Here is a 17238-nt window from a genome sequence, read left to right as displayed (position 1 = left end):
AATGACTCTCATTCAGACTGATTCAAATGCCATATGAATGAAATTGGTTAGATGGGAAAAAATATTATTGTGATCAAGTCATAACTAATATTGGATCGTTATTCTGAAAAATCTGTAAATCTGTATGAAAACCTAAAAAATCTGTAATCTGTAACTACAGATTCTTGGTATCAAAAAGTCTGAAAAATCTGTATAAATACAGATGAATACAGACACTGATCTCAAAGCAGCTTTCGATAAAGTCGATAAAACTAGACAAGCTAGGAGTTTCGAATGACCTCATCAGATGGTTTAAAATATATTTCATGGATCGAAAACTATGTGTGCGAATTGGATCTGAATCATCTGAATTTGTTACCAACATATGAGGTGTCCCACAGGGGATCAATCTAGAACCACTTTTATTCTCCATTTTCATCAACGAGTTATCAAAACTACTGCCACCGGGATATCGCCTTTTCTACGCGGATGATGTCAAAATATACACAGTCATAAATCACATCCAAGATTGCTATACTCTACAACAATGGATCGATGAATTCGAAGAGTGGTGCACAAATAATTTATTGACGATTAGTATCCATAAATGCAACGCAATATCGTTTCCTCGAAAATTGAAGCCAATCATCCACAATTACAACTTTTCTAACGAGCCTCTAGTTCACTTTTCGCCCCCATTATGACAGCATAATGGCAAAGGCTAACCAACAACTAAGATTTATATTTAAAGTAGCCAACGAATTTCGTTATCCACAATGTCTTTGGTCACTTTACTGTGTACTGATGCGCTCCATTCTAGAATCAAATGCAATCGCGTGGTGCCCGTATCAGTTAACCTGGATAAGCAGATTCGAATCAATACAAAAGAAATTTAAAAGACACGCGCTCTGTACTCTTCCATGGCCGGACCCATTCAATTTACCACCGTATGAAGAACGATGTAGGCTTCTCGGGCTTGACACGTTGGAACGCAGGAGATATGTTGCCAAGTTATGTTTGTCGCAGAAATAGTTTTGGGCGATATTGACTCAGCGGAAATACTGACACAACTAAATATATACGCACCTGTAAAAGCCCTTCGACAGCGAGACTTCCTGTTACTAGACGGTCGTCGTTCAGAATATGGTCAATACGACTCCATTCGATTTATGGCGACAAGAATCAACGAAGTTTATCAGATGTTCGATTTTAACTCTTTTACTGCTGCATTCAATCGAAATCTTTTAAATGGATAACACCCAACAATGGAATACCGAAGCAGCACCACCATCAACAGCTTTACTGTATGAATTTTATTATTTATAACTCAAATTTTTATTATTATGATTTATGAGAATATTTGTTTTTTTTCTCTGTACTAGGTGCTTAGTTTTTGGTAATATCTTGTAGTAGGAAGTATTATGAAAAGATATGAGGTTTTTATGCCCTTTTGTATAAAACATCCAACAACTCAAAAGGGCTTTTCCTCATCATATCCGTAAATGTCAAAATCATTAAGGCAACTACTAGCCAGATGAGGAATAAATAAATAATAATAAAATTCGATACCAGATGATTCAATTACCACTATGTTAAGGAGTAAGTGGATCATAATTGTTTATTTTATGACCATAAATGAATAATAATACAGAATCATAGGAGAAATCATCTCGCATCGGTCGTGAATCAAACTTGGTAGTCTGAAAGTACAGCCAGCAGCTTGTCGATCCAAAACAGCGCCCGGGAGGTCTCTCTGGAACTCGTTTCTGTGCTGTCCCAATCACATCACCAGAGAGAGTAAATGTTACTTATCAGCTTGTAGCGTACATTCCAATTTTTGAAATTGGAAAGACTTTTAAAAATAAAAAAAATGTCGAAAATGTTCAAATATCGAATGGGACATGTTTTTAGTTATAAACATTTTTTTTATTAAATTCTGTTTTTGAGCAAATATTTTGAATACTAAATGTTTGACATCTGGATTTCGAGTTATAATTTCTTGCAAATCAGTTTTACACAACGGGATTTTGTCCGACCCAATCCGGGTCGCGGCTGGCGGTTAAACGATTGAAATAAGTCATCTGATAATAAAAATTGTGATTCAAGGTAACTGCTAATATATGTACAATGTTTTAATGTTTTAAAAAATCGGAATGGTCCCGTCTAAATCGGCTGTTTTTAGGTTGATTTGGCGTAGAATTGCTGTATAGCAGAATAGTTCAATCTTAAGATGAAATTCGACTTTGTAAACGTTAGATGATAAAAAATTGAATCAAATAAATGAACGCTATTGGACTTAGAGGCGAATGAACTGAAAAGTGTAAAGCCTCTTAAAGCCAAAAAAAAAGAAGAAGAACGCTATTGGAAACAAACAAGAAAATCCCATATAATATGTGGATGGCAAACACACCATGTTTTATATTGATTCAGGGATAATAAACTCAGGAAAATACTGGATTACAAATGTGCTACGATGACTCCCATTGCTAAAATATATATTGATATTTATATAAATAAATATTTATATAAACAAATATTTATATTTATATAAATAAATAAATAAATAATAGCATTCTAATTACTCGGTGTGCTCATTGTAATATGTATCAAGTAAGAGTATTAAGTAACTGACCAGGAATCCTTAAGAAGTTTTTTTTCCTTATTTCAGAGATTTTCAACTTCCTAAGTTGGTTGGTCTCTTCCTTCAGAAAGAGATAGGGGATAACAGTTTCTGGTGAGCCCTCAATTAGAACCACCCGCGATTTTTACTTCGCTGTGTCTCCGCAGCATACTTGAGCAACAGTTCAAAACAAACAGAACCCAAAATAAGATAAGTTCAATAACTATGTCATAGTTGAGATTTGACTATATACGTAACAGATGTTTTTTATCAAATATCGTTCTTCATCACATCCTGAAAAATTCCAAGCCAGTTAGCTAACACTCTGTATGTACGCAACAAAAGTAATAAACGATTATACCAAAAGTAATTAAGAACATACCTGTTCAAATTCAGCAATTTTATCTCATACTGCCCGTGGTTCGAGGTATTTTCAACAAGTTCCAAATAACGAATTGAAACTCCTAATGCCGACAACGCTAAAGTTTTCGATGTTTCGGGTATCGAGTTTGCACTCTCCTGTTGCCCCTTCGAGAAACGAAGCAGTTTGTTCAAATCTTGTATGACATCATTCTTTTCAAGTGAGAATTCCTGCTTTTTCTTCAGTGTAACAACAATATTGTTTCTCTCCATTAAAGTTTTGATGCGGTTGTTCTGTAGTATAAAAAAAAAAGATCCTGAATATGATGAAGTGAATGTGATAATTGCACTTATTCTACCTCAGGGTCTCCGATCGGCAAAATGCATTCTTTCGGGCTGAGAATGACTACTAACGCTTCCAGCTCAGAATAAAAGTCATTATCCACAAATTCTGATACTGAAAACATTCGATCATTTGGTTCCACGCAAGATAATCCAATGACTCTCTGTTTATTTTGTTGCTTCACGTGCAAGGCAATCAATGCAGATCCTGAAACCATATCATTGTTGGCAAAAAGTATATCCTCGAACTGCATCAAATTTCCAGGCGATCCTTTGAACTCTAGCACCCACTCATTGGACGTCTTTATGGGTCCTTTATTGGTGAACACATCTACCCGATAGTTGCGGACCAACAAGAGGTCCCGCAAAAAGCTCTCGAAATTGTTCTTGCTCAACACAACGTATGGCAGTTCATAGTCCCATCCGCTCGGAGCCATAATCTTGACCATGTTCGTAGATTTGAAAACGCTCTTCGACACGAACTCTGCATCGGGGCCATGGCAACTGTAATAGTCTGCGCGATCGAAGAATCTTATTGTTGTTGCGGGTTTCTGAAAAGAAAAACGAATATAGATTAAGTGATTAGTTCTTCACATTGTATGTAAAAACATGTTTCTCATCGACAATGCTGTATGTAATAATCTGATTTGGGCAATTTTACATATTTTCTAATGGGACTCAACCTAGATTCCATTAAATATCATATTTAATAATAGTTCAATCATTCGTCTTCCTAAGTTCGAAGCCGCCGGACGCATATATTTCGTTATCGTGTATCGTTGAAGTGATACCGTTATTCTCGTGGCTGGTCAAGTGATTGTGCACAATAACGGGATTCCCTAGATTGTAACTGGATTGCATTGAAGCGGACACAACAAGCAGGAGGAAGAAGGCCTACAGCGCGGGCGCTGTGTGCTAGTGAATTTATCGCCTCTCGTCATCGACACCATTATCGTACTGTGGTGCGATACACCGGTTCAGCTGCACCGAAGGATTGATACGCGTTGGAGATTATCCGCACTGGTGTGGTGTGCATAATAAGTATAAATAATTTTATTAGGTTAAGTTTATTAGGTTAAGAAAGAAAAAACAAAAAAAAATTGAAAAATTAACTAAAAAGTGTACATCTGCCACTTTAAATGGCAGATGAAGAAAGAACTGTTGACATGGAGATTGAATCCACTGTCTACCCCTCCATATCTACGGGAACTGGAAAGTCGCTTAAACGCGTTCCCCCCTCGGATGTCTCTTTAGAGGGAGAGTTAAGCCACCTAAACAAGCCCCCCTCAAGAAAATTTGCAAACCTTTCCTCTTCACCCCCTCAATCTCCTGCTCCCGCTTCCGATCAACTCCCGAACTTGTCTCCCAGCCCTACTGTTCCTGATCCCGCTCAACAATCGACCTCGACCTCCCCCTCAGTTGTTTCCTCTCCTCGTGTCAAGGTCTATCCAGAAGATTCACCTGGATCTGGCCCATGGGTTGTTTTCTTCCGGCCCAAACCAAAAGGAAAATCTCTAAATGTCATTCAAATTTCTAAAGATCTGGCAAGATATTATTCCTCCGTGGTCGAAATTAGAAAGGTTAGACCGAACAAACTGCGTGTTGTCGTGGCTAATCGGAAGCACGCTAACGATATTGTTGACGACAATCGTTTTGTAATAGAATATCGCGTATATGTGCCCTGCCATAACGTAGAAATTGCGGGGGTGATTACAGAAACGGGTCTGACGAGCGAAATAATAAAAGAGGGAGATGGCAGATTTAAACAGCTCCCTTTGAAGCAAATTAAAATTTTGGACTGCCAGCAACTTGGAAAAGTTTCCCAGAATGGGGAAGAAAAAAAATTCACGCCGTCCGACTCGTTTCGACTAACTTTTGCTGGTTCCGTCCTCCCTGTCTACGTTATGGTGGATAAATTAAGGCTTCCAGTGCGACTCTTCGTGCCAAAGCCCATGACTTGCAACAAATGCAAGTCAGTTGGTCATACAGCAGACTATTGCGCCAACAAGGAGCGCTGTGCCACTTGCGGAGAGCAACATGAGGGGAAATCCTGCAGTGCGACTGAGCATAAATGTCCATATTGCGGGGGATCCCCACACGAGCTCTCAGCTTGTGAAACTTATAAGAGTCGCTGGGATAAACAGAAGCGCTCTTTGAAGGAATGCTCGAAGCGCACTTTTGCGGAAATTTTGAAGGGCGCTTCTCCACCGGCTCAAGAACAACAACCAATCAACACACAAAATGCCTTCGCCACGTTGCCCGTTGACGAAATGGAAGCGGACACAGCTAACGGGGGCACACCGTTCATTTTCCAAGGAAATCCCCGGCGCAAAAATGTGACCACTCCCAAAGTTCAAGGACTAGTCCTTCCGGTGATAACCCCTGTTAGCTTGCCTAAAAAATCTAGTGCAGCGGACAAGCAAAATCAGGTTCCTCCTGGCTTCCGTGGCAATAGTTCACCTTCGAACGACCCAGCACTCGAGGGGACATCAAAAACCCCAACTGTCCCTATTTTTCCGTCCAGCTCAACTTCCCAATCGGGATTTATAAAGTTGTCTGACCTTTTGGCTCAAATCTTCAAGTGTTTTAATGTTTCCGACTCCATCAGAACCATTGTCATCTCAATGCTTCCAGTATTAAAGACAATTTTACAGCAATTGATGCAAACATGGCCCCTCCTTGCAATGATTATCTCTCTTGATGTCTAATTCAAATAGAGAGGTCGGAGATATCACTGTTTTACAGTGGAATTGTCGTAGTCTTATCCCTAAATTGGATACATTCAAATTTTTAATTCATAAGTTCAATTGTGATATTTTTGCTCTGTCCGAAACTTGGCTTTCTTCGCGAGATGATCTCTCTTTCCATGATTTCAATATTATACGCTTGGACCGTGATGATAGATACGGAGGGGTGCTATTGGGGATCAATAAGTGCCACTCATTTTTCGAATTGACCTTCCACCTATTGGAGGGATTGAAGCTGTTGCTTGTCATGCAAACATCAGAGGAAAAGACCTCTGTATTGTCAGCTTGTATTGGCCTCCGAGAGCTGCGGTTAGCCGCAAGCAACTTGTTGACATGTGCTCACTCCTTCCTGAGCCACGATTGATCTTGGGAGACTTCAACTCTCACGGAACTGCCTGGGGGGAACAGTACGACGACAATCGTTCATCGTTGATATATGACCTTTGTAACAGCTTCAATATGACCGTTTTGAACACTGGGGAAACAACACGTGTTCCTAAACCTCCTGCTAACCCAAGTGCTCTTGACCTCTCGCTTTGCTCGAATTCACTATCGTTAGATTGCAAGTGGAATGTAATCCAGGACCCCAACGGTAGTGATCACTTGCCAATCAAGGTTTCCATCACCATTGGGTCGAATTCTTCTGAATCTATAAACATGGCATATGACCTCACAAGACACATTGACTGGAAAAAATATGCGGACGCGATTGCTCTAGCCATCAATTCCAGCGATGGTTTTCCTCCATTGGAGGAGTATAACTTTCTCGTTTGATCTATGACAGCGCGGTTCGCGCTCAAACGAAACCCATCCCAGGCTCCACTATTCGTCGAAGGCTTCCCAATCCATGGTGGGATAGCCAATGTTCCAAGCTTTATCAGGATAAATCGAACGCATTCAAAGCTTTTCGGAAACGTGGAACCATTGAAAATTTTCAATCGTATTTGGACCTTGAAAATCAATTTAAAAACTTGATCAAAGGGAAAAAACGTGCTTATTGGCGAAATTTCGTGGGAGGTTTGTCACGAGAAACGTCAATGAAAAAAATATGGAAAGTGGCTCGAAACATGAGAAATCGCTCTTCAACGAATGAAAGCGAAGAATATTCACATCGATGGATTTTCAATTTTGCACGGAAGGTTTGTCCTGATTCCGCTCCTGTGCAAAAAATTGTTCGAGATATACCTCAAGAATTCTCCCTTGCTCTCCTTTCTTGTAACAATTCGGCTCCAGGAACGGATAGAATTAAGTTCAACTTGTTGAAAAACCTCCCTGATGTGGCGAAACATCGCTTGTTGAATTTATTCAATCGGTTCATGGAGCATAATATTGTTCCAGATAATTGGAGACAAGTAAGAGTTATTCAGAGTTAGCTATTCAAAAACCCGGAAGGCCCGCGTCCGACTTCAATTCGTACCGCCCAATAGCAATGCTGTCTTGTATACGGAAATTGTTGGAGAAAATGATCTTGTTTCGCCTTGATCGATGGGTTGAAACGAATGGCCTACTCTCAGATACACAATATGGGTTCCGCAGGGGCAAGGGGACGAATGATTGTCTTGCGTTGCTTTCTTCAGAAATTCAAATGGCTTACGCCGAAAAAAAACAAATGGCTTCAGTATTCTTGGACATAAAGGGGCCCTTTGATTCTGTTTCAATAGAGGTTTTGTCAGACAAATTACACTCTCGGGGCCTATTGAATAATATGTTATATAACTTGCTTTGTGAGAAACATTTGAACTTTTCTCACGGAGATTCGGCAGTAAGTCGGTTCTCTTACATGGGCCTCCCCCAGGGCTCATGTTTAAGCCCCCTTTTGTACAACTTCTATGTAAGCGACATCGACAATTGCCTTACACAAAATTGCAGCCTAAGACAACTTGCAGATGATGGAGTGGTGTCGGTCGTAGGATCAAACGAATCCGACCTGCAAGGACCCTTACAAGATACTTTGAACAATTTTTCAACCTGGGCCATTGGGCTAGGGATCGAATTCTCCACGGAGAAAACAGAGATGGTGGTTTTTTCTAGGAAGCATAGACCAGCAAAACCAAAGCTTCAACTTTTGGGTAAACCGATCACTCATGCTATGTCATTCAAGTATCTTGGGGTCTGGTTCGACTCCAAATGTACTTGGGGGCCCATATTAGGTATCTGAGTAAAAAATGTCAACAAAGAATAAACTTTCTCCGTACAATTACCGGCACCTGGTGGGGAGCCCATCCCGAAGATCTTATAATGTTGTTGTCGCCGCACAGGTCATGCATTAAGACCGCGATTCATCGCGGAACGATAGAGCGGGTGTTTAGACCACGCTCTATCATGAATAGTCAGGAAACAACATTATTCCCCGGCTTTCCGCCGGAAAGATAAAGGAAAGGAAAGATAAACAAAACAGATGCTGTGTAGGTTGTTTATTGCACCGGAGCTTATTCCGGTGGAATGACACAGAGTAGGAGAAATATGAGTAAGAGCTCGTTAGGAGCTCATTAGGGCAATAAACAAAGGGAAAAGATAACACGCCTGCGAGCGTGTAAATAATCATCCCTCGTTTGCCCGCCTGGCTTAGAATAACTAATTGTTTTCTTTTCTCTCTCTCTCTTATGCTACGCCCTTCTGGGATAGACAAGACCTCACAAGGAGGCAAATATGTTTATTGCGATGGGTTGCGCAGGCAACTTATCGCTATGAGTAACAAAGGGTAGAAATATAGAAAAACACGTGTTTTCCCCGGATCTCGCACATGAGCGAGAAAGGGAGAACTAGCTAGAGATAAAAACTATGTATAAAAACCTAAGAAATTCTATGAATAAATCACTCTCATCTGAACTCTCAAGAAAGACTGCACACTTTAAATCAAGTCAAAATATCACATCCCGGACGAGTCCCCCCCCCACAAGGAAGGATCAACCAAGGAAGGATCAACCAAGGAAGGATCAACCAAGGAAGGATCAAAATAGAAGGTCGAGTGAGTATAGCCAGAGGCCAAATTAATCCCGGCCAAATCCGAAACTTCCAACCTCCTCCCTTTCCTTTATCCTCCCCCTTGGCCCCGCCCGGCCAAAACCTCCCAGTGATGCGGTACCACCGGATCTGACAAAGTAGGCGCATATGCACTCTACCAGATCTGGCCTACCACAAAGCGTCCGGTAAAGGGCCTCCCTATTTTCAAAGCACGATAATCTGCAACCACATTTGGTGGTTGCAACGAGGAATCCATTCCTCGTCCTCTGAGCTGCGCCAACATTTGGTGGCTCCAGAGAGGACTAGTTCCAAACTAGCCTAGTCGTGGAGCGACATTTGGTGGCTCCAGAGAGGAGTCTTATTTCAAGACAAAGTACGAACTCACAATAAAGTGCTCGGTTGAGTTGAGAGTCCTGTTTAAATTGCGTTCGTCTTGTAAAGACGAACAAGGTGCGGTTGTCTGTGGACACCACCAGCTAGCCAAGAGGCAGATTGCGCATCTCAAGAAACAGAAATTTGGTCCTGAAAGACGGACAAACCCAGTCCGTTGAAGACGGTATGAAGGGAATGCCAAGAAAGGCAACGAAAAACTAAAAAAAACTAGGTCCAGCGGACTGACCGCCAGTCAGGCATAGTTGGACGAAGGCAACCAGGCGCCTCGTCATACACCAGTAATCCGGTCACGAGGGCCGGAAGACGAACATTTAGCAACGTTTGGAGCACTAAAGGCGAAGGCAACCAGGCGCCTCGCCACTTACGTACTAAAGAAAGTTAAACAAAGAGTGAAGGTAACTAGGCGCTTCACCGAGCAATATGAAATCAAGTTTCACGAAATCTTCCCGCCCATGCTGCTTTGCATGCAATAAGAAGATTGATCCGGATAATTTGGTTCAATGCCGAGAATGTAAGAATAATTATCATAACACGTGTGTAGGTTACACGCCGACAACAGAAGAAGGCTACTTGGTTTGCTTGCTGTGTAACCCCACCGAAGGAATTAACGAACAAGGAGCACATGCACTTCCACGGACACCTATAGCGCCTGCCGCCACAAATAATTCAAGGGAGCAGAAACAAATTGAAGAACTGACAAATTTAATAACCCGATTAGCTGAAATGCATGCCAGCGATCGGACCAGCATAACTAATATTAAAGGCGAAATGGCCGAAATGAAGGCCTCAATCAACACTTTAGTCGCAAGGGCGACATCACCACAGCGAACAGAGCTACCAAGTACTCCATTACATGTGCCGGCAAGAGAATCTAACATACAGGCAACCCCTCAAGCTCCGCTCTCATCAACCAGTTGGGACCAAAGAGCAATTGTACCAACTCCACATCCCGGTGATTTTTCTATTTTTATGAAAAGGCAAGCTTTGACTCCCTTGCCTAAATTCAGCGGGTCACCAAAGGATTGGCCGAAATTCAAGAGGATTTACGAAGTCAGCACGAGAGAATGTGCGTTTTCCAATCATGAAAATCTCTCCAGACTTGAGGCTGCGCTGGAAGGACGCGCGGCTAAAAGCGTGCAGTCCGAGCAGTCCGGTTTGCTCGAATAACCATAAAATTTTTGATTGCACGGAATTTAAGAATTCGAACATCCAGAAAAGATGTCAATTGGCAGTCCAACGAAAAATATGTTTCGGATGCCTTGGTATAGGTCATATGGTTAAAGATTGCAGACGTACCGGAAGGTGCGGTTTGAATGGGTGCAACAAACACCACCACAGAATGCTATACTCAAAACCAACAGAACCAACCTCTCATGGTACGTCCACGACAGTCCCGCTTGAAGCCAACTGTAACATTCACAAATCCCCAGCAAATGATAAGTACTATCAAGTCATTCCGGTAACGCTTCAGAACGGAAGGCATTCAGTCGATACATATGCCTTTCTGGACACAGGGTCTTCCCTGACATTGCTGGATGAGGAAATGGCAAACTCTTTAGACCTTCACGGAAGAGAAGAACCCCTACAACTGAAATGGACACAAGACGTGTCTCGGAACGAAATTAACAGCAGAATAGTCCAAGTTCGAATTCAAGGGTCTTCCAGAAAGTCTTACCGACTCGACGGAGTAAGGACCATTAGAAATTTACAGCTTTCAACTCAAACATTGGACTACGAGGCGATGGCATTGAGATATCCATATCTAAGGGACCTTCCGATCAAGAGCTATGAATTAGCAAAACCGACGATTTTGATAGGGCTGAGTCACAGCCATTTACTCACCGCCATGGAAACCAGAAGAAGAGGCGACAATGAACCAATAGCAGTAAGAAGTAAAATAGGCTGGTTTATCTTTGGAAATATTAAATCTGAGATTAAATACGATATTCCAGTCTCTTCCCATGGAAATGCACGGCTTCAACGAGACGAAGAATTAAGAAACATGATGGCTGCACACTTTTCGACGAATGAATTTCATATCGGACGTCCAACACGAATTCAAGATCGTTCTCAAGAAACAGTCGAAGAACCTATGAGAAGTCACAACAACGTGATGCTGATATCTTCATCCGAGGAAAGAAATGCAACGATCTCAAGTAAAGGAAATCATCCAACAAAATCAAAGCAAAAAAGAAGACGAAACAGGGCTATAACAAAAGGCGTTCCTACATCCCAGTTCAACCTTTCGAACCTAATGAAAATTATAATGACGATCATAATGTCGTTCACTCTAATCAACGCTATATCAATAAAACCCATCGACAGTGACGGATTAATGTTTGATCACCAAGGAACGTGTTTACTGCGTAGAGGTATATGGCAAACAAATATTCAAACAAATACGATTCCCAGTGAAGACATCAAATCAATTAACTCCATACGAAGTAACTTAACGACAGCAATGAAAGACATTGAGTTTGTCATCGAAGACTCTCTACTAGAGCAAATTACAACATCTGTTGAGCGTTTATGCGATGACGCGATTGATGAGATCAAGCAGACAACGAGAACCAAACGAAGCAAAGGATTCTTCGGTTTTTTGGCGGATTTGATATTTGGTAGCGACGACATGGCAAACGAGCTACAAGCAATGCGAATTCACGAAGACGAAAAGATTCATCAAGTATCGGAGTCAATGGTAAAAATGAATACCAAGGCGTCCAAAATGGGAGAGCAGTTGAACGAGAGATACTACAAATTGTACAAGGACATGACTCAATTAAAGCAATTATACTCCGCGGACAAGGCTCAAAAATTACGAACGACGATGCTAGAAACTACGATATTGGCACAGGAAGTTATCGACGGAACATTGAATAGATATAGGAAAATTCGCACGTTTCCTTTGTCACTCGATGAACTGACCTAAACGAGAAAAAATATTTCCCAAGCATTACCAGCAGGATACACTGTCCTAGATCACCCATCAGCTGTTAAATACAATACACACGTAATCAACGGATCCGTGATAATTACTATGACCAGTGTTATTATCAATAAGATTGAATTTGAAGTATTCAAAATAATAGCTATTCCACATATTCAGAACGGGTCAATTATTGTCGCAGAACACGAACGCATTGCCGTAGGCCGCAACAATGAGTTCTTCTATCCATCGAACGAAATGACTAAACTGAACGATACACATTTTATAACAGTTCAGCCAGAACTAAGTAAGGAAGTGGATTGCGTAGCAGCTGTTATAATGCATATTGCGAGTACCCGTAAATGTACCACGAAAATATTAACCGCTCCTTACACCGTATTGGAGACGCTGTCCACGCCTAACACGGTCTAATATTATACCTCTGAAGCAAAAGGAGTAGTTATACACTGCGACAGCGTGGTAATGTCACTACCATATGATGCGGCTGTGGTAACCTTGCAACCGGATTGTCGCATACAATCCAAAGGCAAAACAATATATGGAAAACTAAACGGCATGAATGTGAAAAAGGTAACGTACTTCAAATCAACATATCAGATGATGGAGCACTTATCGGATGGATTCAACAACACATCCGTGAACGACACATTAGAACCAAAACCCGATAATCCATACAAGGACAATGGAATAATAAATGTGTACAACAGCATCGATCCGTTTCATCCCGAGTCCAAGCATCATTGGAGGAATGCAGTCCTGTTGATAGGGATAATTATAATTTTGAGCGGTATTATCTACTTCCGCTGCTGCAGACAAGGAACTCGCTCTAGATCCAGAGCTACAGCGGAACCGGTCGTTCGTATAAGAATGAACAATCTACCGAACAGACAACAAATAGAGGACACTGCACTTTAAGGACCAAGCATTGAGGAGGACAAGCTGCGAACCTAGCATCATATCCGAAAGAAGCAGCCAAATAGATGTAAGCTCGCGCCAGAGCCAAGATGAATCAAGGACCAAGCATTGAGGAGGTCAACCGGTAGAACCAGACATATGCTAAATAAAAAAAAAACACAACTTCGAATTGAAAATCGTTCTGTTAAAAACACGTTGAATGTATTAATGATTTGTAATTCAGGACACTTCTATGGAAAGAAGAAATATTGAAGAAATGAATATACTCCTGTGAGAGTAAGAAGTCATATAGATGAATTGATGAAGCACTAAGCTGTAAATGATTGAAACACAGAAAAGGATAAGATCGCATTGTATTTGCAACACTTAAAAAATAAATCCATAGGCAAACGAATACGTTCAAATGGTTTACGTTATTCAACCATGAATCATCCACTCATAGTAAATCGAATTTGATTTGTATAGCTTCAAGTTGAAACAAAAAGAAAAAGAATTTTAGAATTATAATGAAACAATTCGGCATCAGAAGTATTGAAGAAATAATTAGAACAGATGCGGCACAGCTCAATTGGTAAATCTGCCTTACGCGATTTACGAGGGCCGGTATGTCGCCGCACAGGTCATGCATTAAGACCGCGATTCATCGCGGAACGATAGAGCGGGTGTTTAGACCACGCTCTATCATGAATAGTCAGGAAACAACATTATTCCCCGGCTTTCCGCCGGAAAGATAAAGGAAAGGAAAGATAAACAAAACAGATGCTGCGTAGGTTGTTTATTGCACCGGAGCTTATTCCGGTGGAATGACACAGAGTAGGAGAAATATGAGTAAGAGCTCGTTAGGAGCTCATTAGGGCAATAAACAAAGGGAAAAGATAACACGCCTGCGAGCGTGTAAATAATCATCCCTCGTTTGCCCGCTTGGCTTAGAATAACTAATTGTTTTCTTTTCTCTCTCTCTTATGCTACGCCCTTCTGGGGTAGACAAGACCTCACAAGGAGGCAAATATGTTTATTGCGATGGGTTGCGCAGGCAACTTATCGCTATGAGTAACAAAGGGTAGAAATCTAGAAAAACACGTGTTTCCCCGGATCTCGCACATGAGCGAGAAAGGGAGAACAAATAGTAGCTAGAGATAAAAATTATGTATAAAAACCTAAGAAATTCTATGAATAAATCACTCTCATCTGAACTCTCAAGAAAGACTGCACACTTTAAATCAAGCCAAAATATCACATCCCGGACGAGCCCCCCCCACAAGGAAGGATCAACCAAGGAAGGATCAACCAAGGAAGGATCAACCAAGGAAGGATCAAAATAGAAGGTCGAGTGAGTATAGCCAGAGGCCAAATTAATCCCGGCCAAATCCGAAACTTCCAACCTCCTCCCTTTCCTTTATCCTCCCCCTTGGCCCCGCCCGGCCAAAACCTCACAGTGACGCGGTACCACCGGATCTGACAAAGTAGGCGCATATGCACTCTACCAGATCTGGCCTACCACAAAGCGTCTGGTAAAGGGCCTCCCTATTTTCAAAGCACGATAATCTGCAACCACATTTGGTGGTTGCAACGAGGAATCCATTCCTCGTCCTCTGAGCTGCGCCAACATTTGGTGGCTCCAGAGAGGACTAGTCTAGCCTACTAGCCTAGTCGTGGAGCGACAGTTGTATCGAACAACTATTCTCTCAGTGATGGAGTATGGCAGTTTCTGTTTTCAATCAGCTGCCAAAACACACATCATTAAACTCGAGCGAATTCAGTATCTTTGTCTCCGTATTTCGTTGGGATGTATGCCCTCAACGCATACCATGAGCCTCGAGGTTTTGGCAGGCGTACTCCCACTAAAAGATCGCTTCAATTTATTATCTCTTCGGTTCCTCATCCGGTGTAAGGTTATGAACCCATTGGTGATCGGAAATTTTGAGCAACTGAGCGAGCTAAATTTTCATTCTGGATTTATGGGCTCATATCATGAATTCATCTCCATGCAGGTTGATCCTTCTTCGTATATTCCCAGCCGTGTTTGTTTCCCTGACTACATCAATTCCTCTGAACATTTTGATCTGTTCATGAAGGAGAAAATCCATGATATTCCAGATTACCTTCTATCGGGGATCGTTCCTAAGATCTTCAATGCAAAGTATGGGCGTATCAATTGTGATAATATGTATTTTACTGATGGGTCCTCTATGAATGAGTCCATAGGATTTGGAGTGTTCAACGTATTTTTTAGCACCTCACACAGTCTTCAGTATCCTTGCTCAGTATATATTGCTGAATTGGCAGCAATACACTGGGCGCTGGACAGCGTCGCCTCACGACCTGTTGAACACTATTACATTGTAACGGATAGTCTTAGCTCTGTAGAAGCTATCTGTTCAGTGAGGCCGGAAAAGCACTCGCCGTACTTCCTTGAGAGAATACGAGAAATTTTGAGTGCTTTAACCAGACGCTGTTATGTCATTACCTTTGTCTGGGTCCCTTCACATTGCTCAATTCCGGGTAATGAGAGGGCTGACTCATTAGCAAAGGTAGGTGCAATTGAAGGCGAAATTTATCAGCGTCAAATCGCCTTCAATGAATTTTATTCTTTAGATCGTAGAAATACCATCGTTAACTGGCAACGCAAATGGAACGAAGATGAATTGGGCCGGTGGCTCCACTCAATTATCCCTAAGGTTAGCCTTAAACCATGGTTCAAAAGTCTGGACTTGAGTCGGGACTTTATTCGCACCTTCTCCCGACTCATGTCCAATCACTGTTCGTTAAACGCGCTACTCTTTCGTTTTGATCTTGCCGACAGCAATATCTGTGCCTGTGGTCAAGGTTACCACGACATCGAACACGTTGTTTGGTCGTGCGAGGAGTATCTTGTTGCCAGATCGAATTTAGAAAACTCTCTTCGGGCTAGAGGAAGACAGCCCAATGTGCCGGTGAGAGATGTGTTGGCTGGTTTAGACCTTGATTACATGTCCCAAATATATGTCTTCCTAAAAGTTATCGATCTTCGTGTCTGATTGTCCTTATATCCATATATTCTCCTTTTCCTTTTCCTTCGCGAGAAATCAAATCGCTTCTTATTAACAATAGAATAAGGTGAAATGTAAATGCATATTAGATATAAGATAGGCTTAAGAATTGAGTGTAATGAATGTGAGTGTGAATGTGAGAGTGAACATTGTCAACATATCCTTTTATCCCTTCCTTTTCCTGAAGAAAATATGTCACCCTTCTAAACTCGAGTAGACCGCGAGTAATCGGTTTTCTACACCATTAACATTAGAATTAAGGAAAAATGTTTATATATACTTGTAACAATACAGTCAGGAGTTTGGCTCCTTTAAACTTATGTAACTGAGCCTGTAAAAATAAACGATTTAATAAAAAAAAAATAGTTCAATCAGAGAAAAAAATCCCGTTACGACATTTAACGAAACGTAACGACTATATGAAAACTGTCTTCAAAAGAATTTTAGAACTTACTAATACAAATATTTTGCAATGCAGAACTTGTCAATATCTCAACTCCACTCAAATTTATTGATATTTCTTTGTCATTCTTTCTGGGGCAAACATAAATTAACGGCATTTGAAAGAGCATATTCCATTCTACATGTGTGATTTTTTTCCTTAAGTGTAATTCTTTTCTTACACTGGAAGTTGTTTAAAAAAACTACTATTTCGCGGTTTCAATAAGTACTTTATTCCTTGTACTGCAGTTGACAAAAAAGAGGGCGAACCACAGGCGCGGCTCGCTTATATGAATGAATTTTGCCTAGTCAGCTATTATATTCCTATTGGTGCATTCCAATGCGTGATGCACATGGTCTGAGCTCTACCTGTTCTAATTGGTCAATCCATCTACTAATGTTTTCCTAACTTGAACTAAGATATTTTTTGTGTTTGTGTAAATTAAAAAGTAAATTAAAACTCGTTTTTTATGGTCACCCTGATGCAACTCAGAAAAAAAC

The 17238-nt window shown here is 41.1% G+C and overlaps 1 protein-coding gene across 1 annotated transcript in view; it reads right to left on the bottom strand.

Moving 5' to 3' along the window:
- LOC129774929 (DNA mismatch repair protein spellchecker 1) overlaps positions 1-17238 on the bottom strand; it is a 71599-nt gene that overhangs the window by 16746 nt on the left and 37615 nt on the right. Inside the window, exons 3-4 of the mRNA XM_055779023.1 lie at positions 3319-3852; positions 2982-3253 (exon numbers count right to left, since the gene is read on the bottom strand). Of these exons, the coding sequence (XP_055634998.1) occupies positions 2982-3253; positions 3319-3852 (806 nt within the window). The remainder of the gene's footprint in view (positions 1-2981; positions 3254-3318; positions 3853-17238) is intronic.

This window comes from Toxorhynchites rutilus, chromosome 3, assembly GCF_029784135.1.
Source record: "Toxorhynchites rutilus septentrionalis strain SRP chromosome 3, ASM2978413v1, whole genome shotgun sequence".
NCBI lineage: Eukaryota > Metazoa > Arthropoda > Insecta > Diptera > Culicidae > Toxorhynchites > Toxorhynchites rutilus.
Note: the sequence above shows the minus strand (reverse complement) of the source record. Positions and strands in the feature narration are given on the sequence as shown.